Consider the following 24,278-nt stretch of genomic DNA (forward strand, 5'->3'; position numbering starts at 1 on the left):
GCTTGTCTTGACCCCGGGCCTGGCAGCCATTCTCCGTCCTGGGCTGCACAGAAAGCTTTGTTGCATCCGTTTTTTGGGTGGGAAAACCAACTTGGGCAGCTGTTTTTGCAGCTGGGAAGGCTTCCTCTGCAGCCCTTTCACCCCAGTGTTGGATGAAGGGATCTTAGTCCAGCTGTGCAAGCTGGGAGAGAACCATTTACCCTGGCTTTTGGCCCCTTGAGGAGCGGGTGGCGCTGTGGTCTAAACCACTGAGCCTCTTGTGCTTGCCGATCAGAAGGTCGGCAGTTCGAATCCCCGCAACAGGGTGAGCTCCCGTTGCTCTGTTCCAGCTCCTGCCAACCGAGCAGTTCGAAAGCACACCAGTGCAAGTAGATAAATAGGCACTGCTCTAGCGGGAAGGTAAACAGTGTTTCCATGCACTCTGGTTTCTGTCATGGTGTCCCGTTGTGCCAGAAGCGGTTTAGTCCTGCTGGCCACATGACCCGGAAAGCTATCTGTGGAAAAATGCCAGCTCCCTCGGCCTGAAAGCAAGATGAGCACTACAACCCCATAGTCACCTTTGACTGGACTTAACCGTCCAGGGGCCCTTTACCTTTTATAAACGTTTTTAGGACCTACCTTATTTTTACGGTTGAAAGTTATTTTGCATTGTTTTTAATTTTGTGTTTTAATGCTGCAGCCTGATTTGGGACCTTCAGGTGAAGGACTAATAATAATAATAGGTTTACCAAACAGTATAATGCAATAACTAAGAATAAGAATAAAAACATCAGGGAGGGAGGGGTGGGAAGTCAAAAAGCAAAGTGTAAGTGAATGATATATTATATAATGCATATGCAGCAAATTTGCTAAAACCTTGAAAATCTAATAAAATTATTATTATTATTAAATGTGGGCAAGAGTTCAAAGAGGCAGAATCAAAAGTGTTCAGCCACTTTCAAAGAGTTCAAAGAGGCAGAATCAAAAGTGAATCCACATCGCCTGAAATATATTCGGAGTAGAGAGTGGATTTCATGCTCTTTATTCAGCTCATAGTGGTGAGGAGGAATGGAAGTTCCCCCAGAATGTCTGTTTTATATACATTATTTACACAATCGGCCTCACGTGATTGGCTAATTGCAGGATTCTCCTGTAGGCCAATCAGGTTGCTGATTCACTTCCAGCTGGAGCTGGATTGGGTGGCTCCTGTGGACCAATCAGACTGCTGCATTCTGGATCCTATTGTTCTAGGACCAATCCGACTGCTGCATTCTGAATCCTATTGTTCTAGGACCAATCAGACTGCTGCATTCTGAATCCTATTGTTCTAGGACCAAACTGTTGTATTTTGGATCCTATTCAACTCAGTACATAACACCGCCCTAGGCCACTGGCTGCAACCAAGCAGTCGCAACCCACAAGGAGGTGCATGCAGATAAAACTTTCACAATACGACTCAAGCAAGTGAGCCAATCAGCATTCACACACTCACACATAAATAAACAGATAGAAGTGATGGATATAATTTATTGGGCTTTTTTTAGAATCGCATCCAAGTTACAAGTGTAAAAAATAATAATCACAAACAGCAGGTATAAACGTGTAAAACAATACAAAAATAAAGGGAAAGGTACTTTTATATATTTACTGAATCAAGTAGTGTAATAAATACATATAAGCAAAAAAGCTTCATTCACTCATTTCAGTTTAACTGAAGTTACAGTAGAGTTTGTAAAAATAACATTTTACTGAACGTTGCAAATATTAACGGGTTGAAAACTAGTATGAAAAATTAATTTTGGCACCTGGTAAAAAAAAAAAAAGAATTTGTTATGCGAGTCTTTCACAACTAGGTAAAAGGACAAAGCAGTTTCTTACTAGTTTTCTGAGGTACATCTAAAATTAGATTTAGCAACGCAGTTCTAACAACTCACAGTTTACGTTTTTACCTTCCCTCGCTATGCTAGTTACAATTTTCCCTTTTGAGGATACCCGAAACGGTATTCCGGAGCTTATTAGCTGTGCAAAATTCAGGAGTGAGAGAAAAAAAATGATCTCAAAAGAGAAAAAAGAACGCGGGGAACACTTTCAGCGCACAAACTGGCTCTGTGCTGCTGACTCGGGCGTCCCAGGCCGACACTGTCGCGTTCCGACCACTGCAGAGGATCCAGAAGGACAGAATCGCAAAAGTCCCACTGGGATGAAAGGCAGACTTGTACAGGAGCACCGCGCCCAGGATCCCTAGCTGACGGGAGAAGTAGATTCTGCATATGCAAAAACCCCAATCACACGCAGGGATCCCACCGAAACTGGTGCGGACTTAATCTAGATCTCGTGTCCCTGTGTCGCTGCAGGAAGGCGGCTGCCATTTTCAGCGGCAGCCCCTTGTCTCACCGCAACACCCGCCCCTAGCAGCACAGAGTCTGGATTGCAAATGTACCCCCTCGCTTTCCCAAAGTTTGCTGCAACCCCTCCCTTTCCTCCCCACCCACAATATAACTTCAGCGATTTCTGACCACACTCATTCTCAGGTGATATGAAACCACACAGGCTGCTAATGGGAAGGTCAGCAAAAGCAGAGAGAAACCCCTTGAGGACTCGATTTGTGCATTTCCACGAGAAAAACACACGTACACAAGGAAAGCTCCGACTCTTGGCACTGCCGCCGTTTTTGCCTTTTCTTTTTTTCACCGCAAACGGCCGCAGTGCAAGAACAGTGTTAATGGCACTTCTGACTTTGAATAGTTGCAACTAGAGCGGTGCTCTGCGTTTTACAGTAGCTTGAAACATTTCAAAACTAGATTATTTTATTCGGCGACGCAAGTCCCGCCCCCCCTTGTAAAAAACAAAGAAACAAAGAAGTTAGCTCCCCACCCCACCCCTTTATAAAAATGCTGCCGGATCATTGAAGCAATTCCCTAAATAGAATTGCCTTAAAAATGTCGGCAGGATCAAGTATTTCAATCGTTTTCAGTCCTCAAAGAGTTTTCTTTTTTAAAAAAGAAGACACAACAAACCCGAACAACTTAACCATGTGTGCTAAATATTCTCCGCTAGGTGGAGAGTCCTTTCACCAAAATGGTTTCTTCTTCTTCCCTTCAAAAGAGGGAGCGAGCAGCAGGAACCAACGGCGCCCGCCCGCTTGAAAAATTTGTGCCGCGTCGGCGGCGGTGCCGTAAAGCAAGGCACTGATATGTCTTGAACAGGATCCCATTGTCACAGTTTCGATATTTTGGCTATTTTATCCCCCTCCCCAACACTCCCCACCCCCTTTTAATTTCTTTTTTTAAAAAAACAAAATCACAGTTGAACGTTAAGGAAATTGAGGTAATCGAGAAAATTTCGTCAATACCAAAATAGAAGTCATCGCAGTACCAGAATGGTGAAAGGCCTTTGTAGTTATTACAGGGGTATTGTTCTTACTTAGCATGCAGTACAGCGTATACATATAGAGATATATATATGTCTCTCTCTACCATGCCTCTGTTCTGCTAAAACTCTGACTTGTCTGTGCAGCCCCACTGGGTGGGAGATTCTACACACACACACCCTGCCCATTCCTGCTTGGTCCCCACAGGTTAGGGGTCCAACAGTAGAAAGGGCCCCTTCGGAAGCTTGCCCAACAGCCGTTGGCAAGTCATGGGATGGAGCCTAGGGCATGGCCCTGTGCCAACGCCCCAAACAGCTGATTTGGTGCCCCCTGGAAAAAAAACAGAGGGGCGAAACAAACCCAGCAGCCTCCCTGCCTGCGCAGAGGGACTGAACTGCACTGAAATGAGGTGCTTGACCTTCTTAATGTGAGGATTGCTCTCAATAGCGTTCCTGGTGCCTCGTTGATGCCTGCCCAAAAGGGATCTGCCCATTTAAGGCCAGCGCATCTTCTGTGGCCGCTATAGAAATCATTCAACATGGCGGATATCGCCAAACCAGGAAGCTGTTCGAATGCGGAGGCTCAGCCTAATTTCTGCACACCACTAGAGGCAGCCAAAGAGGAAGATATCCAGCAGCTCTTCCTGGTTTGAGGCCTCCGCATGCTGTGGGATCCCAACTTCCGCCAGCCCCAGCCAAAAGGTCTGGATGGCACACGGTGGCACAGAGGAAGTTGTGTGTGCCAGATGTTGCTTGCCACACTGTCCCATAAAATGCTGTTGCCAAGTCTACAGCTGAGAGGCATGGGATTGCCCTGAAGGAAATTCTTGGGGCAGCCGGGTGAGTCTCTTGCAAAAGCAGTTCTCGTGGCTGAAAAAGGCAATGGTTAGAACCAGTCGCCGGAGGATCTGCTCTTTGGGATCTGCCCAGGCTTCTGTTTTGTAAATTTCAGAGTTCAGCAGAGCTAAGTAAGCTACAATCTCTTCACCTATTTTAATAACAATTGCACTTAAAAATCTACGATCATAATCCACGAAGAAGGTGAGGCAAACGCATCCATTTGCCTCACCTTCGAGAAGCTGCGTAGCAAACGCGGTTATCTCTATATATGGCTTTTGCAGATCATTAGACAATCTAAGCTAGAGAGGAGCAATTGGGGTTTGTGCTAAACTATGTTGATTGGGGTGGGGGAATTGCTTAACACCCTCTCCACCCATCGGCTTTGGCACAATCCACCAGGAACCTTCACCGGCATCAATTTGGAGCCTTGCAAGAGGGAAGGTTCCCAGTGGATCATGGCCCAGAACATTTTGACCTTTTATCCCTCCAGAAAACTCCAGACACCCCAATTCTTGATTGGCTGATGCGATCGAGCTGTGGCTGATTTGAAGGTGCTTTGCCTTTTGCATGCTTATAAATACTTGCCACACTCGGCAACAGTTTGGGCCCGATACACGAATGAGCACATGTTAGAAATCTGGAGTTTAAGTGCGGAGAAGCAAGCCAAAGGCAACAGCAGAATTCAGTCTTCTCCCCGGAAAGCCAGGCTTTGCTGCCTGAACTCTTATCACCAGAGAAAGACTTTAAATTTGCCAAACAGCCGCAAGAGGGGCAAATTGTGTGCCACCTCCGGCAACCGATACTTGGCCTCCTTTTGCCAGAATCTCTCTTTGCTAATAAATCTTGCTCTTGACAGGACCATATTCAGGACCTGGACTCTGCCAGAGACTGGGCACAGACCCACAAGCTCGGAGCCCTCCTGGCCCACGACGGCTTCTCACTGGCTTCCATGGAAGCTCCAAAGGGGGAGGAAGACAGGAGAGATTGTGTAGCCCCCCAGGAAGGGGCTACGCACCACGCTCTTAATCTGAGGAACAGGATAACACAGGTCCACGGTCACTCAATACACCCATGCCAACCTGTGCGCTAGCTCCTGAGATGTTGCTTCTCAGTATTGCTCTCTTTTTTTCTGGAGGGATGATTCAGAAATTGGTTTCTGTTTCAAAGCATATGGACTAAGGTCAGGTGTGAGTTTCCCCCTGCTCGCTGTGGGAGCCACCTGAAGAGAACACCTTACCTTTTCACATGTTCCAGCCAAGCTGGCTTAGCTCAAACACACCAACTGCCCCTCCAAAATTAATTTGCTAGCTACCATTTATACTACCAGGCACTATCAGTATATTATTCCAAGAGTTAACTAAGGTAACGGTCATGCATAGATAAATCCACAATCCTTAGGAGGATGCCCTATTACCTGTAGTACGGGCATTTACGACCCCACAGAAAGCTTAAAATAATATTTAGTCAACAAGGAATAAAAGTCGGCCTTCAGTTTTACGGAAACCGCTTCATGCCTGTTTAAGGGCCCATGGAGTGCAACAGTAATTTAGGCTAGGGAAGAAAAAAAAACTTCAACAGGCATAATGAAAACATATGAAAACATTCAAAATCTAAGCTGCGTCACCTAGAATGCTAAGCTGGGGCTCTTTTTCTATGGGTGAATCCACCAGGAGCGAAAGATGCTCAACTGGGAATACAGAGTACGCTACCCAACTAGGCTCCCTCTCTTTATCATCTACTGCAGATTAAGAATTTTGCATCAAGTTTTTATAGGAAGCCGCAGGCCGGCTCAGTTTTTGGAGTCCAGCCGTATTCCTATTATTTCCGATGGATAAAGCAGGTTGATTTGACACGCTTGCTTTTCTACTTGAGTTTTAGAAGCGCCTCTCAGGAGGCGGGTCTTTGAATCGCTCCAGCTACCAAGATGCACATATTGCGTCCTGCCCTTCAGCCTTCAATTCTCAGGAGGCCACGGCAGCCGCGAAAACCACCAAGCAACTGCTTTTGTGTGGTTTGGACTCCGCAGTGGACACACATGCAAACCGTCACTGGGCGGCCAGATTGCGGGGTTTGTACCTCCAGGCCCATCTTTTGTGCATGCGCTGGGTCTACACGGGAGTAATTTGAACAGGCCAGAACCACACAGGAATGAGCCCACAGAAGACTCAAGACATGGGGTCTGACTCCAGCGCACACACAGAAGCCGTGCCAACACAACAGCCAATGCATCTAACGGGAAACGGTCCCATCCTGCCCCAAAGCGGTAAGCAATTTATCCAAGCTGGCCCTGAATGCGTTGCAACTTTCCCAAAGCTGCAAAGATGTGCATCTTTGGGCACTTACTGGAAATGCTCTTAAAGGTGTGCTCTTAATACTCAAGTAGAACTCTTAACACTCAAGAAGTGACTGCGGCTCTTATTTCAGTCTGGAACAAACTGACATATTGCTGTTAATGTACCAAAGGAAGCACCGACGTTCTGTTTTACAGCAAAGGTACAGTCACAGAAACTGCAAGTGTGACACCATCTTTCACTTTAGCATTTGTGTTCCCCTATTTCTCGCCAAAAACCACCATGCTGGTTAAGAGAAGCCCTCAAGAGCTCACGTGTTCCCCCATTTCTCGCTTTAGGAACACCCCAAAAACCACCATGCTGGTTAAGAGAAGCTCTCAAGAGCTCACGTGTTCCCCCATTTCTCGCTTTAGGAACACCCCAAAAACCACCATGCTGGTTAAGAGAAGCCCTCAAGAGCTCACGTGTTCCCCCATTTCTCGCTTTAGGAACACCCCAAAAACCACCATGTTGGTTAAGAGAAGCTCTTAAGAACTCACGTGTTCCCCCATTTCTCGCTTTAGGAACACCCCAAAAACCACCATGTTGGTTAAGAGAAGCCTTCAAGAGCTTACGTGTTCCCCCATTTCTCGCTTTAGGAACACCCCAAAAACCACCATGTTGGTTAAGAGAAGCTCTCAAGAGCTTACGTGTTCCCCCATTTCTCGCTTTAGGAACACCCCAAAAACCACCATGTTGGTTAAGAGAAGCTCTTAAGAACTCACGTGTTCCCCCATTTCTCGCTTTAGGAACACCCCAAAAACCACCATGTTGGTTAAGAGAAGCCTTCAAGAGCTTACGTGTTCCCCCATTTCTCGCTTTAGGAACACCCCAAAAACCACCATGCTGGTTAAGAGAAGCTCTCAAGAACTCACGTGTTCCCCCATTTCTCGCTTTAGGAACACCCCAGGGGCAATTTGGACAGGGGCAATTGTGGGACGTCAGAAAACTACGGTCAGGACCAGCTTCATAAACTAGGAAATGCAGCTTTGTAATTTAAAACAAGAAGCAAGCCACACATCTCCTTTCCACTGTAAGCCAAAGAGAATTCAAGGACCAAGAGCTCAACATTAACGTGGAAACGCATCAGCATTTCTTAAAAAAGAAAAGAAAAAAGGCCAACTTTACATGAATGGAAGCTAAATATTAGAAGAATAGTTGAAAAACGGGTGATTTCATTTTCCTGTTAGCCAGCAAGGACAAAAAGCGTTTCTTGGTCACTGACGTTTTGCCCCAATCTCATCAAGCGTTTTGTGCCTTGGCACAGGCGGGTCTCGCTTAGGTCTTCTGCTCAAAGAGGTCGTGGTACTCCAGTTCCTCCAGCTCTCGGTTGTACTCTTCAATCTCACGGTTCGCCTCCTCCAGGTAGTCGTTCATGAACTGATCCATCACTGGGGTGAATCGGCTATTAAGGAAAAGAAATCCTGCCAGAAGCCATTTAAGGTGGGGGCTTTAAAAATACACAGCAGCTCCTGAAGGATGGTCAGAAGTGTGACACCGCCCGCCCACCCACCTCCTGTTTTAACATGGGACCCAATCCACTGGGAATTTTTCCTACAGTCCTTGCTAAAAAGATCTAGAGTTGCACAGCGGCCCACAAGCGCTGGAGGGCACGTGGATCTGCTTTTGCCACCTTCTGCTCAGTGGGGGGGGGGGGGGGGGCTCGCTTGCTGGATCCACTGTGGAAGGTTGCTGGTTTGTATCCAGTTAAAAACACCAGTTTGCAGAAGGGAGGAGAAAGGACACTCTCTCTCTCTTTTCTTTCTCTCTCGATCTGCCTGAGAGCCTGGAGGAAATATGCTGCCAGGTTAAGAGTAGACCGGGGGAAACCAACACGTTGGTTGTCCAACTGAAACTTCCCAGCATCCATTATTATTATTATTGGCCATGTAGGCAGTTCAAGAGCATATGGATGGCACTGCACAGGCTTCCTCGGGAGGAGGCAATCCCAGGCAGAAGAAGCAAATAGTGTGTATAAGGCAGCTTCCCATATACTGTGCCATATAGTGATACTCTTATCTGATCGAAAAGGCCTGCAGTTTCCTGACCTGGCTAAAATCTGATCTGAAGTCACCGAATCACAGAACTGCAGAGTTGGAAGGGACCCTGCGGATCATCTAGTCCAACCCCCTGCAATTCTGGAATAGGCAGCTGTCCCATCCGGGGATCGAACCTGCAACCTTGGCGTTATCAGCACCATGCTCTAACCAACCGAGCTATCAAGTCAGAAGTTGTAAAGTCTTGCTGGAAGGTCCACAATGGGGCTCTGGCCTAGCAGCAGAATGTGGCCCTCCAGGCCTATCCGCCCGGCCCTCAGAACTCTTCCCCAGGCCGCCACCCCACCCTTGCTTCACTCCTTAAGCTGTTTCTGCCAGGCTGGGAGGTGTTCTTGGACTCTGATAATGCCTCGTGCTTGGCTTGCATGGGGGATGGAGAGGGGTGTGTTTCCCGTGTGCAAGTTAGCGTAGAAAGCAAAACTGTGCGTTCGTTAATGCCCTGCCTAATTTTGCTTCTAGCCCTCCCTCCCACCGGCACGTGGCCCTCAGACGATTGCACACACGGCAAAGCGGCCCTCAGCCTGGAGAGAAATCCCTCACCTCGGCTTACAGCCCACGTTTGAGTTTGTCACAAGCAAACTAGGCTTTGTTTTCTGTGATGAAACAGTCTGCCGGAAGCAAGGACCCAGAGCTCAGCACCACAGAGGAGATCAAATGCGACTATTTGGGGTCTTTTGCACACCTGTCTCCACTTTGTGCCACCCTAGGAAACTGCCTGGGATGCAGGTGGCGCTGTGGGTTAAACCACAGAGCCTAGGACTTGCCGATCAGAAGGTCGGCGGTTCGAATCCCCGCGATGGTGTGAGCTCCCGTTGCTCGGTCCCTGCCCCTGCCAACCTAGCAGTTCGAAAGCACATCAAAGTGCAAGTAGATAAATAGGTACCACTCCAGCGGGAAGGTAAACAGCATTTCCGTGCGCTGCTCTGGTTCGCCAGAAGCGGCTTAGTCCTGCTGGCCACACGACCCAGAAGCTGTACGCCGGCTCCCTCGGCCAATCAAGTGAGATGAGCGCCGCAACCCCAGAGTCGGCCACGACTGGACCTAATGGTCAGGGGTCCCTTTACCTAGGAAGCTGCCTGCTGTTGCCCAGTTGCTTTTAGACACAGTCCAAAGGTTTACTGGTACAATATGGCTCCAAAGGGTCTGAAGAGCTGAACAAAGCGCACAGACGCATGCTTTTCTTTTGCTTTTTTAAAAGGATACATGGATGGTAATCCAACTTGTCGCCAAAGAAATTCACAAACTGCGTCCCGTTGTAGAAGTAGCCAGCTGGAAGAGGATCCAAGTGGCGTTTCACCTGCGTTGGAAGGCAAAGCGATCACTCAAGAGCTGCACAGTCATATTTCAGGAGTCGTTTGTCAGAACTGCTGACGGGGCGAGTCCCCGGCGAGAGAAAAAATGTGCACAGCTAAGCAGCTGTGCTCAAGGAAGGAAATCTTTCGCAGAGGCTAAAAATAGCTTCGCTTTCTATACACGGGGCTCTCTGTTTCTTCCGGGTGGTATCCTGCCCTGAGTAGGCCCGCTGAATTTAAGGAACACGACTAAAGGAGGTCCATTAATTTCAGCGTAAACCTGAACGCCACCCTCTGTGTTTAAAGAGCAGGCAATGTGGCACAGTGGTTAGAGCGTAGGTTTCGGGCTTGGGAGACCAGGGTTCGAATCCCCACTTGGCCAGGAGGCTCACTAGGTGTTCTCGGGCCAGTCGCTGCTTCTCAGCCTAGCCTACCTCACAGGGCTGTTGAGGATGAAGCTGGGGAGGGGAAAGATCTGTGCAGGCCACAGATCTCCTTGGAGGTAGGTTGGGATATCAATGTAATAATAATAATAATAGGCAGTTATAGGAATTGCTGCTTCAGTGGAGGGACTATAAGGCTGCCTTGCGTTGACTGGTGGTAAAAGGCTATCTTCACCCATCCCCTCATTAGTCATGGAATCATAGAATTGTAGAGTTGGAAGGGAACCCAAAGGCCATCTAGTCCAACCCCCTGCAATGCGGGAGTCTCAGCTAAAGTCCTGCCCAGTGAGCTAAGGTTGCCCCCCTGCCCTTGAATAGGAAAGGCATAGTAAAAAAATTCTGGGAAATGATATATAATGAGATGAAAAAGGTGTTGAAAGATACATTCTTAAAAAAAAACCAGAAGCATTTTTACTTGGTATTATAGGCGAGGATATTAATGGACAAGATGTTAAATTGTTCTTATATGCAACAACAGCGGCAAGAGTATTGATAGCATAGCCCAGAAATGGAAGCAAGAATAAATCCCGATGAAAGAAGAATAGCAGACAAAATTAATGGACTACGCAGAATTAGATAAAATGACAGGAAGGATTCGAAACCTGCGGGACCAGAGATTTGCGGAAGATTGGAAAAAAATATACGAACTATTTGAAGAGCGATTGTAATCAACAAATTACGCTAGTAGGACTACAAGAAGTTTTGTAAGGTAAAATATATGAAACATTGCAAAATAGAGAAAGAAGAGAGATTAGATATAAGATTTAAAGGTAACAGTGAAAGTCAGAAATGTATATTAAGTGATTAGATTGGAAAATTTTCAGATGTGATTGACGGAAGTCCAAAAAAATTGTATAAGATGTAAAAGTATGTTTAATTATTTGAAAATGATATGTTAAAAAACTAATTAAAAATGAATAGGAAAGGCGTATTTGGCTTTCACTTACATGGATGTTCTTGATCTCCTGCGAGGTCAGCATGCCTCGGGTTTTCAGAGCCTTCCTCTGCGGTTTCTGTGTTTGGATAAAGACACCAGAAAAGCCCAGTTCACTGCTTCTGAACGTGACAGTGTGACATTATCAGAGCAGGGTTTCCCAGATGTTTGTTGGACTACAGTTCCCATTATCCCTGACCACTGGGGTCCTGATAGCTAGGGATGATGGGAGTTGTGGTCCAACAAAAACAAGCTAGAGACCCTAGTTCGGGGAACCCCGCATTAGAGAATGACAAGGGAAGTGTGCTTCGAACACGGCCAGAGGGAAACTGCTAAGGCTGCAAACACACAGGGCAAAAGCTTCTCTGGACCAAAGAGCTGACAGGAAAAGACTTGGAATGACAACTGGGAGAGATCAGGTAGACCAGAGCAAGCTGGGTGATGCTCCCTGGGCTATAGGAGAAGGCTTTCCAGTCAGGTATACTTGTTGTCCACAGGATTATCAGGAACACCCCCTTCACATGTTGTCTGGAGAGCCTACTCTTTCATCTCGACTGAAAGAAGCTGCTTCTCACAAGACCATCATTTCAAAGAAGCCACACAGTTCCTCATCGCTGTGAATATTTATATAGCTCTCCGACACTGCGATGCTGGGCACACTGGAGCCCTGCTCAGCCCAAAGGCTCTTCTGTGTAGGTTTGCGGCCTTTACGTACAAATAACAGCCACCACAGTGTCCTCGTTCACGTTTTGCAGATGGAGAAAACGAGGCCGGGTGCAGCACCCAGCGCTTCAGGACTGAGCAGTTATAAAAACCCAAGGACACCCTAGAACCGTAAACCATTTGGGCCGACTGAACCGAGGTCACAAACCGAGGTCACAAACACAACACTTATTTAAAGCACTCTTGGGCAGCCGTGCAGAATCCTGGGAGCTGCGCTTCGCTAGAGGCGCTGGGAAGTCGGCATCCTTAAAGAACTACGGTTCCCAGGATTCTTTTGGGGGCGTAAAGGCACGATTGTCAAAGTGCTGTAAGAGTACTTTAAATGTATGCTGCAGATGTGACCAGAATCCCTTAGAATAGCTCAAATGCAATCTATGAACAAGCTTTAAAAAATTACAGTGGTACCTCGGGTTAAGTACTTAATTTGTTCCGGAGGTTCGTTCTTAACCTGAAACTGTTCTTAAGCTGAAGCACCACTTTAGCTAATGGGGCCTCCTGCTGCCGCCGCGCCGCCAGAGCACGATTTCTGTTCTCATCCTGAAGCAAAGTTCTTAACCCAAGGTACTACTTCTGGGTTAGCGGAGTCTGTAACCTGAAGCGTATGTAACCTGAAGCGTATGTAACCCGAGGTACCGCTGTACTGTACACAGTGTGTCCTAATGCAGGAAACTCTCAAAAGATTTTATTTTTAAAAAATAAAGACCTGACATACATCGAGGGCAGAGCAATCCCGCTTTTAACTTGATTAAGGTTGCAGATATTCATTTCCATGCGATGTGCAGAATTGACAAACATTAATTATCTGAATCACAGCTGCTGGATTGCGATCTTGTTACAAATGCTGTTTATGAATTTTTAAAATGTCAAGCTTCTAAGGGTGTTTTATCTTTTATATGCAAATTGGGTAGATACATAACTCTCTCTCTAAATCCGGCCCATGGGAATCAGCATCTTTTTACAAGAGTAGAATGTGTCCTTTTATTTAAAATGCATCTCTGGGTTATTTGTGGGGCCTGCCTGGTGTTTTTACATAAGTAGAATGTGTGCTTTTATTTAAAATGCATCTCTGGGTTATTTGTGGGGCATAGGAATTCGTTCTTTCCCCCCAAAAAAGATATAGTCTGGCCCACCACAAGGTCTGAGGGACAGTGGAAAGGCCCCCTGCTGAAAAAGTTTGCTGACCCCTGGGTTAGAGTGTCAGACTAGGACTTGGGAGATCAGGGTTTGAATCCTGACTCAGCCCTGAAGCTCACTGGGTGACCTTGGAATCAGTCACCATCTCATAGCCTAACCTCCCTCACAGGGTTGTTGGGGAGGAGGAGGAGAACCATGTACACCGCCTTGAGATCTTTGGGAAATAAAGGTGGTATATAAATGTATTAAATAATGATAACAGAGAAGTGCTTCCAATTCAATGCGTACACTGTATTAAGTTCAAATGCAAAGAAAAGCAGATGGATTGCAGACTGTTGCACTTAAGCCCTGCCAGACCGAGCAAAAGTCCACATGACCACTGGCGGATCACACGGTCTCTTCACAAGCAGAGCACAAAGGCAACAGGCTCTCCCAAGCTGCTTGTTAGCCAGCAACTGGCACTCGTCTGCACACTGCCTCTGAGCATGCAGGTTCTATTTCAGCTGTCGTGACTCTGCTGCTGACAGTCCTTCACTGGTGAGCAGGGTCACCGCAGCATCTCAGGCCTGGGTAAAAATCCTGCTAAGCCCATAATCAGAGAGGCGAGTGCCATGGAAGCCCGACAACAAAACTGGCAAGAGCCAAATGGCTGAACGCTAGAGTGAAAAGCAACTCCGAGTGAGGTGCAAGAAGGGCTCTGCACATACAGCAAGAAACCTGGGTTGAGTAAAAGTTCCCAAGGACTATGACTGGGTGAGAGATGTCAAGGTGCTGGGATGGAAGAAGGTAGCTGGCTGGAGAACAAGCAGCCAATGTGACAAATATTTCCTACGTAGCAGTGTTTCTCAACCTTGGTTTTCCAGTTTTTGTTGGACTACAACTCCAGTAATAACAACAACAACAGCAATTTATTATTTCTAACCTGCCCATCTGGCTGGGTTTCCCCAGCCACTCTGGGCGGCTTCCAACAAAAGATTAAAAATACAGTGGTACCTCGGGTTACAAACACCTCAGGTTACAAACACTGCTAACCCGGAAGTAGTACCTCAGGTTAAGAACTCTGCTTCAGGATGAGAACAAAGATCGTGTGCCAGCAGCGGGAGGCCCCATTAGCTAAAGTGGTGCTTCAGGTTAAGAACAGTTTCAGGTTAAGAACGGACCTCTGGAACAAATTAAGTTTGTAACCAGAGGTACCACTGTATATTAAAACATCAGTCATTAAAAACTTCCCAAAACAGGGCTGCCTTCAGATGTCTTCTAAATGTCATATTCTGAGTTAGCGGAGTCTGTAAACTGAAGTGTATGTAACCTGAAGCATATGTAACCCGAGGTACCACTGTAGTTGTTTATTTCTTTGTCCAATAAGAAAATATTCCATCCCTTCAGAGAGTTCAGAGTCTCTCTGCATCCCTGCCCCGTTCTCCTGTTCCATCCCCCTCTTCTTCACCCTACCACATCCTAGCCAGGTGCCCCAGGGAGCAGGCCATGCTTCACACATGCCTCTTCATGTGCAGGGCCAGGTGATCATCCCTGACCACTGGTCTTACTAGCTAGGGGTGATGGGAGCTGTAGTCCAGCCGCACCTGGGGACCCAAGTTTGAGAAACGCTGTTATAAAGGCTGTGTGCTGATGGAAACGTCCTCAGAGACTCTTTGAGACTTTGTCTGGTAATGCATTACTTAATGAAGTCTGACTAATTGGAAGTTAGATGTGAGCCTCCGTTGCTGGACCCCCAAAAGGGAATTTTCTCCCAAAAGGAGAAGGTCACCCACCTGCTTTGCAGTTTGCCTCAGCCAGTCCTTGATGTCGTCCTCCTTGAGGGAGCAGCCGACGAAGACCAGGAAGCACTCCTGTGGCCCGCTGTGATCACGGCTATCGTTTCTTGAATCAGGAGGAGGGAAAGGGGTTGGCCCCTCCTGAACAGGCACCAGGCTTAAGGAGTTGGACGAGGTGTTGTGGCAGACCTCTATTGTCCGATCTGAATCTGATGCAGAAGAGCAAGAGGGCGTGTTATTCCTTAAGCACCCCCATTTCATTTAGAGAGGAACGGTGGGTGAATTGCTCCCTAGCGAGTTCCACGTCTCAGCCGGCACAATTTCGATTTACTGAACTCCCTGCCCCACTTTAATATTTATGTATATAAATGTTTCCTAATGCTAGCAGGCTTTATGACTTCATAAAAGGTAAAGGTAAAGGGACCCCTGACCGTTAGGTCTGGTCGCGGATGACTCTGGGGTTGCGCGCTCATCTCGCTTTCCTGGCCGAGGGAGCCAGTGTACAGCTTCCGGGTCATGTGGCCAGTATGGCTAAGCCACTTCTGGTGAACCAGAGCAACGCATGGAAACGCTGTTTACCTTCCCACCGGCGCAGTACCTATTCATCTACTTGCACTTTGATGTGCTTTCGAACTGCTAGGTGGGCAGGAGCAGGGACCGAGCAACGGGAGCTCACCCCGTTGCAGGGATTCGAACCGCCGACCTTCTGATCGGCAAGCCCTAAGCTCAGTGGTTTAGACCACAGCACCACCCATGTCCCAATATACTTTACACAAAATGCAAAACCCTACTTTTTTCTACTAAGAAAAAAAGCAAAAAAACGGGGGGTAGCGTATTAATTCCGTCAACAATCTAATGAAACAAACTTCTTCCACAGCACAATAAAATAAATAAGTAAAGAGAGAGAGAGAGGAAGACAGATCTCCCCCGCCTTCCAGGGGAGTTTCAGTCCAAGGAACTTCAAAACAATGCTGTAAAAGCTGAGATATAAAAGCTTGGACGTGAATGAAAGGACTCCTCCTGCAAAAGGAAAGGATCCCAATCCAAGGGAGGCTCCCAGTGATACGGAAGCTGGAAGGAGAGGCGACCTTCACCGGCTCCCCCTTGCAGTTCCCATCATCACGTCCTCTGCTGTTTGGAAGCATCCGTAAACACTTTGGAGCCTGTTTCTTTGGGCGAGGGGGAGGCATAAGAGGCTGCAGGAGGAAAAGGGAATTGGCAGAAACCCCCTCAGCCCCCCCCCACCCCACCCATCTTGCAGCAGGAGCACCCATGAGCAGAGTTCGGGGGGAGGTTGGCGGCAAAAGATCCCACCCCATAGCGTTTCCCTAAGGAGATAAATGGCGACCGATCACTCGTCCGTTACCTGAAAACTTAACTTTCCCCAAAATGTGGTACACATTTCCAGAGAAAGGACTTGACTTTTTGGAGGACTTCAGGGCTGTTTGAAAACAGAAAGACACAGAGAAAACGCAGCCAAGTGACTTAATCTTTCTTGAATAAGGAGGGGGTGCAATGGGAAATGAAAAGCATTTGCAAGGCCTATTTCACCCTAGAATTAATTCTATGGAGGCTAGAAAATATGTATGGGAGGAATAAGACACCTGCATAGCTTTATCGTAACCCTTTATTGAGCACCCAGCATGCCACAAACTTTAAGACCTTAAGGTGTTGTCATAGGTATATCAGTGTATTCAAATCTGAATTGTCAAATTATGTTGTTATTGTTATTGTGGTTTTTGTTGTATGTGTCTTTTGCGGTTGATGTTTGTATTGAAAAAATGATTAAACATTTTTTTAAAAAAAGAAAAAAGGCAGTCCTTAACCATATACTGCTCTCTAGATGTTTTGGAGTGCAATTACTATCAGGTCAGCGGAAACATTGGCAAAGCCTGCATTAAACATTCAGGAAACAAGAAGGTTTTGCTTTTTTAAAACAATCCCCTTTTTAAGCAAGCGTCTTCTAGGATCAGATACGTGAGCAAGGTAACACAAGCAAAGCAGAGATTTAATACATGTTATTCCTAGGCAGAGATTCTGGTATATAAAATGATACAAGGATGTGTGTTGTAATACATACAAACTACTGGGCTTGAGATTTCATGCCAAAATCTGGGACCTGGTGGTGTGGAAACTGAAGCTTCCTCAAATCTCAATTTTGGCTTAGAAGGGTTTCTAGCCCTCATGGTTAAGGGAGCAATTCAAATGCTCAGGAAATGTTTGTACCTAATCGCAGAAATGTGCGTGCTAAACTGAATTTGGGCAAAACAAAAACCAAACATCAAGGTATCCCTTTCCTTGACATCCATAATTGGTTTTGAGCACACGACACAGAAGGAAGGTTTGCGGTTGCAGATTTTCAGGCTTCTGCTTGTGGAAACGATGAACAGATGCAAGGATGTGAAGTTTTTGCTGGCTATGCTGGGCGCTGGTGGGGTGGCACGGGGCAAGGACAGCCCAGGACACTTGGCAGCAGGTGGTGAGGAAGCAAAGAGGACCCTTTCCCCAAATCAAGGTGCACAGGACCCTCAGCTGGGTCAATATATTTTTGCACTCAAGACAACACCTGGGTCATTAAAAGTAAGGTAATAAAAAATAGCCATTAAATTTCATGACACGTAAAGTCAACTGTAAAGTTGGGGGGGGGGAGGGAGAGATTCTGGCCACAAATGTCATTTGCTAGCAATTTCAGGGAGAAAACGCCACACTAAAATTAATCTCTGCATTCAATTGCTTCTTACCTTTACACTTGGCCACAAATCGTGTTTTCTCCAAAGGACGGTTAAACCACACACAGATCTGAACCATCGGGGGAAAGGTGGAACCTGCACAGAATTTGCCCTCGTACCTGAAGAGGAGGAGGAGGAGGAGGAGGAGGAGAAGAAGAAAGGAATCATGTCAGTGTGTCAAATTTTCCAAATTTGGTCCTGTCCCAAAGCTCTTGCAACCCGCTGTCAGATGAGGATCAGGTCATGAAGCAGACCTCTTTTGCTGGTTCTTAACAGGCATCCACAGACTCCTTTTACTATGCAGCAGTAGCGATGGCAAAGGGTGCAAAGACAGAAAATAGCAAGAGAGCAGGTCAAGGGGAGGTAGAAGCCTGGGGTGTTACAGGAAGGATTATAGGGAAGGGAAAACACACACACATGTCCCTCTCCAGAACTTAGATGAGGAGCAGGATTCAAAATAGTAACATCATTCAGGATTTTGACTTCCTTGAAGTTTGAGAATCACAAACATTTTTAGTGGCTTTAGAAAGAATATTGTGTTCAAGACAGAAGAAGGGGGCCAACCCGGCTGTGGTTAGGGCTCAGTCCTGAGGTGGCTCAGTCAGCAGAGCGTGAGACTCCGGATCTCAGAGCCGTGGGTTTGAGCCCCATGTTGGGCAAAAGACCCCTGCATTGCAGGGGGTTGGAGACCCTCGTGATCCCTTCCAACGCTACGAACCTATGATTCAAAGCGCCACAGCTAGTCCGGGATGACAGAGCAATGCATGCTCCTTAGATTGCTTGCTTTCTCCAGCAAAAGCATGAATGTACAGTGGAACCTTGACTTACATACGCCTCGTCTTGCGGATGTTCCAAGTTGTGTCCGCGGCAAACCCAGAAGTAAACACCGGGTTTGCCACAATTCGTACATGTGCAGAAGTGGCTTCTGTGCAGAAGTGGCTTCTGCCACCTGCGCATATGCAGAAGCAGCTGCCGCCATCTGCGCATGCGCAGAAGCGTGCCACCGCCGAATGTGCATGCGCACAAGACGCCTCTTCTAGCATCCCGTTTTGACCAACGGCCAGACCTCCGGAACGGATTACGTCCGTAAGTAGAGGTTCCACTGTATGTGCTGGAGGGAGGGTCAAAGTTTCATGGAAGAGCACATGACCTGCGCATGGAAAGTCCTGGATTAGATCTTTGGCGTTTTCAGTTAAAGGAAGGGTGGGGAACCACCAGCCCTAATGTTCACGTATGTTCATGGAGTGAGGTTTAAAACCTAACACTGGAACGGCAAAGTGTTCAAATGTGAAGAGCATAAGTAGGTGCATCTTTCCTCTCATTTCAACATACAAGTGATGCCTGTACAGTGGTACCTCTGGTTAAGAACTTAATTTGTTCCGGATGTCTGTTCTTAAACTAAAACAAAAAAAAATTTTTCTTTCCAGTAGCACCTTAAAGACCAACTAAGTTAGTTCTTGGTATGAGCTTTCGTGTGCATGCACACTTCGTCAGATACACTGGAAGTGTGCATGCACACGAAGTGTGCATGCACACGAAAGCTCATACCAAGAACTAACTTAGTTGGTCTTTAAGGTGCTACTGGAAAGAAATTTTTTTTTTTTTTGTTTTGACTATGGCAGACCAACACGGCTACCTATCTGTAACTGTTCTTAAACTGAAACTGTTCTTAACCTGAAGCACCACTTTAGCTAATGGGGCCCCCTGCTGCTGCCGCCACACGATTTCTGTTCTCATCCTGAAGCAAAGTTCTTAACCCGAAGTACTATTTCTGGGTTAGCGGAATCTGTAACCTGAAGCGTCTGTAACCTGAAGCGTCTGTAACCCGAGGTACCACTGTATGTGGACTCCCTTGAGACATTGTGGACTCTCCTTCCTTGGAGGTTTCTAGGCAGATGTTGGATAGCCATCTGCCATGGACACTTTAGCCAAGATTCCTGCAAAGGACTCGATGACCCTCAGGGTCGCTTCTGACTCTGATTCTAGGTGAATTTGAGTGTTAGAGGTATTTAAACACAAGGCGCTGCATTCAAACAGGAGATCAAGAGGGGGAAATAAGCGATATGATGTCCAAGATATTTGGCTTCTTGCAATGCATTTGTAAGGAACACCCCACAAAAAACCCTCTTATTTCCCTCTTAGCTCATGACTGCCTCCCAACTGCAAACTGGTTTCCAAGTGTTCAACTCCCTTTTGTTGCCCAAACAGCAAAAACCACACTGGCAACACTGAAAAGAGATGGACTAGGAGACCTTTCAGAGATTCCGTCCCTGTCTGGTGAAATTTCTACAGTGCTCTCCAGTTCGGACAGCCATCTTTTAATTAGAAAATGGAGAAGGAGAGCAACAAGACAACTGAATGGATTTCTCTAAGAAACTAATTGCAGCATTTCATTATCGAAGTGATTTATTTGGGCAGATTACATGGAGGGGGAAATAAATCTAGTAGTGCTTTATAATGCTCATGTTTATTAAAGGATATTGCGCTTGAAACGTTTTTACCAAAAGGAGATACTTGCCAGCCAGGGTATGTTAAGTAGCGAGTCGTCAGCATTTGCGGAGCCGAGAAACTGTTTTCAGATAGGATTAGTTCGATGTCTTCATTCCTAGCAGGAGAGAGAGTGAGGTTTCATTTACAGAAAAACAATCACCTTTAAAGTGCACTTGCCCAGAAGCAGAGGCAACCGTCAGGATTTAAACCTGCCTTCTACCCACCAGGTGAGTCAGATCAACCTGGAGGTTCTTTTCTGGCTTGCCATTTTAATGTAACAGCAGGTGCTTTTTGGCTTCTAGTCTTCCTGATCCTGGAGACAACAAAACATTGTCTTCAAACCCCTAAGAACCATTTTCTTCTTCAAGATCCAAAGCATTTCAAACCCGTTTTCCCACAACCCTCCGAAAAGGAGCTTGAGTGTAGCTTGCGGCCCTATTAATGTAATGTAAACAAGGATTTAAAACTCTCAGTGAGTCATAGTCTGGGAACATCTGGTTGGAGAGCAGCAACGGAGGAGGATATGGAAATGCCAGCTTGCCGCCAGCAGCAGAGGTGTCTCGGCTGCAAAACGGCAGCCCAGGCAACTGAGAGTTCTCACATCTGCTTCATTCCTGTGCAAAGCCCCCAAAAAGGGCTGGCGTTTCTCTCCTCTTCCGGGATGAGAGGCCCACGTGCCGCAGAGGGCAGGTGGAAACATCCAGGCTTACCTGGTCACGACCCCGTTTTCTGCCAGGATGAACGAAACGGTGGGGTTCGCAGCTCGGATGAGGTTCTGGAGCTGAACAAGGAGTGGGTGTCTCTGCTCGGCTGTATGGCTTGTGAAGACCACGTTGCTCACCAAACCTGGGGGGGGGGGAGGAGAAAGCAAACGGGGTCAGCTGTCAAATGTCTTCACCAGCCACTGTGTGCTCTTGGGAGACCAAAGCATAAAGGTGGTAAGCCAAGGCGTTCAGGAAAAGGACAAGACTCTGTTGTGGGTATTTAAAGGTCAGCTCAACGCTCCTCCCTGAAACTGCTGTCACACAGCAATCCAGCTCTCCTACTCGCTTGACAGCAGAGTCTGTCTGTCAGGCTGCCACCCTCTCGTCCATCAGGACCCACTTTTTAAAGCTTTTCTTGAGCTACTAGACACTTCTGTGAGTGGCTCTCTGCATTGCTGTTTCCTACTAAGTTTTCAGTGCCTGGTCTCCTGTTGCATCCTAATTCTTGCCATCCGCTAGCCAGATATACGGCTGGCCAACACCATCCCATACGGCAGCAGTCTCCACAGGACACCTTAAAGGCTTACGGCTTCATTCCTGAAAGGAAATGTGCACCTTACTTTTGCATAGAGTATTTACCTTGTGAGCACTGGTCCAGGAACTTGGGGAAAAGAAGCCTGTAAAATACAAATGCATTAGTGTTAAGAGCATTAGGGATACAGGCAGATGTCATCTGCTAGTCTTCAAAGCCCCCTGCAGCTACCACACCCTCAGGAAGATCACTGGTTCCTCAAGCATAAGGTTATCTATCTCAACTGATCACAGTGCTCAGGCAAGATCACTTCCCAGAGAAGACCCTTTCAGCCAAGACATTTCTCTGGATAAGACATGCTGCGACCTTTCTGATCTCATCTAGGAAAGCTCGAAAGGTGCGGCTTCCCTGGCTACAGAAATCTGTGGCTTCTAAGGCAGCTGGCATGACAACGTGCAGGTACATGGGGGAAGAAATGTCCGTGCCATACATGCAGGGGCTTGCAAAGGGGTATACCTGTGTTCCATGTAGCAACTCAGCGGCTCGACGCAAGTACTGATGGCTCCAATGACGAAAGCAGCCTTCACGTCAGGGTCTGGGTGAGTCTGGAGGGCCTGCACAACGTCAATCACGTCTGTGTATCTGCAGATGGAATGAAAGCAAAGGGTTGTGACGCAACGGGGAAGCACACGGACTATGGTTGCTGCCAGCCTAGGTGGAAAGAGACTGTGGGTATACGTGAATGGCGCAATGAGCTTCGATTCTGAGAAAGCACTTCTTATCCAAGTCCCGGGGCAGGGAGGTAAAATGGCTCTTCTCTTGTGATTTGCACAAGGGCATCTCTCCCTTCCCACAGTCATTCACAAAAAGACACCCCCTGCAGCGTATCAAAGAGGAACCTCCAGCTGCGCAGGTTAGGAGGTGATGGGAGTCGTAGTGCAGAGCATTTAGAGGGTACCTGGTTCTGCTGGGGGGTGACTGCCATACACATCTGAACATCAGGTGCGCAGCAGGGAACACACAGCAGGGACATTTGTCACCGCCTTAGGCAGCTGGCAGAGAGCAGGACTGTGGATTAGAGAGACCCTTGACTCCAGCCAACAGGGGTCTTAAGAGCATCATTCTTGAGATGCAGGCAAAGAGAGGAGATGCAGGCAAAGAGAGACAGCAATGAAAAAGGACAAGAGGTCGTGCACCAGTTGGTTTGTGTCCCCCCCCCCCAACCCTGGTTTCCATTGTGTTCATCTCTTTCTCAAAATGCCAAAGGTGACGATCTGATCTGCTGCAAACAGCTTTTTCAAAGGCTTCTTGCCATCCCTTGTTTTGCGCTGGCGGGCAAAGTATACTTGACCTCACTTCCGACATTTCTTAATAGAAATGCCTTGGTGCATTATTTTAAAGGGCTTCCGTGTTGGGTCCATAACTCCCCTCAGCTCAGCAGCACTTCCCTTGGAGAGCGATTTCATGATGCTTTGAATCAAGACCAAAACAATGCTTGCTAAGGCTGCTCCTGCCACCCAGTCCTATAAAATGTGCTGCGTGGGAGATTTTAGGCAGGAAGGAAGACAACGAAGGCCTTTCTACTTGCTATCTTGGGGCTATTTAAAAGTTACAAAAACAGTCTCTCTCGCTCCAAACTTATGCTTGGATAAAGTGTGTGCGTTCACCTGCGTTCATGTGTGTTATTTTGGATTTTTCTGGAACATGTAGCTATGTACCAAAGCAAAAGGCTTCTGAACACTCTAAAAGCATCCCTTTATATCAAGGAGGAAAGACCATCAAGTGCCTCTCTTTTTGTGTGGGTGTAGGTGTCCTTTGCCTAAAAGATGTTGGCTATACTCATGAATAGTTTGTTCGAGTATTGCTACCATTCTGCAGGGGTAAGCAGGCTTCAGGGGTAAGCAAGATCCACCAGCTGGAGCCTGGTCCTAAAGAGTATCTCAGCTGGGCGGACGTACACTAAGAATTAAATAAGAGGGATGTCTCAGAGTCAAGGTATCTGTGATCAGGATCTTTCACAGAAAAAATCCACTCCTGGTTCCCCGCTCCAAGCATTCATTTTTCAGCAACCCTGATTTGTGTGGGGTGGGAGAGATGCATTTCAGTTGCTGGGAGCCATAAACTGTTATCAATCTACTGCACATCATCCAGAGATCTACCAGAAGATCCCATTCTACCTCAACCCGCCTCCCACTTTACAGATCGGAGGTCAAACGCGGCAATATGAAGATGGCAGGTTGCTAAAAGCTCGCGCAGATCTAAAAAGCAGTCTCTTACCCTTGCAGAACCACCAGCAGCCTCACTTTCTTCCTACTGTAAGCCGAGAGACGGGCACTTCGGCTGTGCTGGGGTTCAAGGACGCTTGCCAGGAACCGTTGGAAATGAGCTGCGCTGAAACATTCAGGGCTGTCCATGGTCTGGCGATAAACAAGCCACCTAAAAGAGCGTAACGAAGTCAGAACAATGCTGCCTGCTTCATTGTCAACTCCGTATGCATCACCACATATCATTAGTACAGTGGTACCTCAGGTTACAAATGCTTCGGGTTACAAACATTTCAGGCTACAAACTCCGCTAACCCGGAAGTAGTACCTCAGGTTGCGAACTTTGCCCCAGAATGAGAACGGAAATCGTGCAGAAATCGAAACGGTTTTGGGTTAAGAACGAACCTCCAGATCGAATTACGTTCGTAACCTGAGGTACCACTGTATGTTATCATCAGCACATTTTAACTTATTTTGCCCTAGTTTTTTTCACCTGCCCTTTCTTCCTGCAATTTAATAGTGTTATACACCGCCTTGAGACTTAACATAAGGTAAAGGGTAAAGGGACCCCTGACCATTAGGTCCAGTCGTGGCCGACTCGGGCTGCGGCACTCATCTCGCTTTACTGGCTGAGGGAGCCGGCGTACAGCTTCCGGGCCATGTGGCCAGCATGACTAAGCTGC

The 24,278-nt window shown here is 47.1% G+C and overlaps 1 protein-coding gene across 1 annotated transcript in view; it reads right to left on the reverse strand.

The window, feature by feature from the left end:
• Positions 1 to 1,492: 1,492 nt before the first annotated feature.
• The window catches only part of DNAAF9 (dynein axonemal assembly factor 9), an 81,754-nt gene continuing 58,968 nt past the window's right edge, over positions 1,493 to 24,278 (reverse strand). Inside the window, exons 27-37 of the mRNA XM_083571031.1 lie at positions 23,609 to 23,767; positions 21,848 to 21,973; positions 21,439 to 21,476; positions 20,806 to 20,941; positions 20,124 to 20,210; positions 17,618 to 17,724; positions 16,243 to 16,317; positions 14,874 to 15,085; positions 11,258 to 11,323; positions 9,779 to 9,872; positions 1,493 to 7,909 (exon numbers count right to left, since the gene is read on the reverse strand). Of these exons, the coding sequence (XP_083427157.1) occupies positions 7,797 to 7,909; positions 9,779 to 9,872; positions 11,258 to 11,323; positions 14,874 to 15,085; positions 16,243 to 16,317; positions 17,618 to 17,724; positions 20,124 to 20,210; positions 20,806 to 20,941; positions 21,439 to 21,476; positions 21,848 to 21,973; positions 23,609 to 23,767 (1,213 nt within the window). The 3' untranslated portion in view covers positions 1,493 to 7,796. The remainder of the gene's footprint in view (positions 7,910 to 9,778; positions 9,873 to 11,257; positions 11,324 to 14,873; positions 15,086 to 16,242; positions 16,318 to 17,617; positions 17,725 to 20,123; positions 20,211 to 20,805; positions 20,942 to 21,438; positions 21,477 to 21,847; positions 21,974 to 23,608; positions 23,768 to 24,278) is intronic.

The sequence above is a fragment of the Podarcis filfolensis genome (genome assembly GCF_964270895.1).
Source record: "Podarcis filfolensis genome assembly, chromosome: 9".
Lineage (NCBI taxonomy): Eukaryota > Metazoa > Chordata > Lepidosauria > Squamata > Lacertidae > Podarcis > Podarcis filfolensis.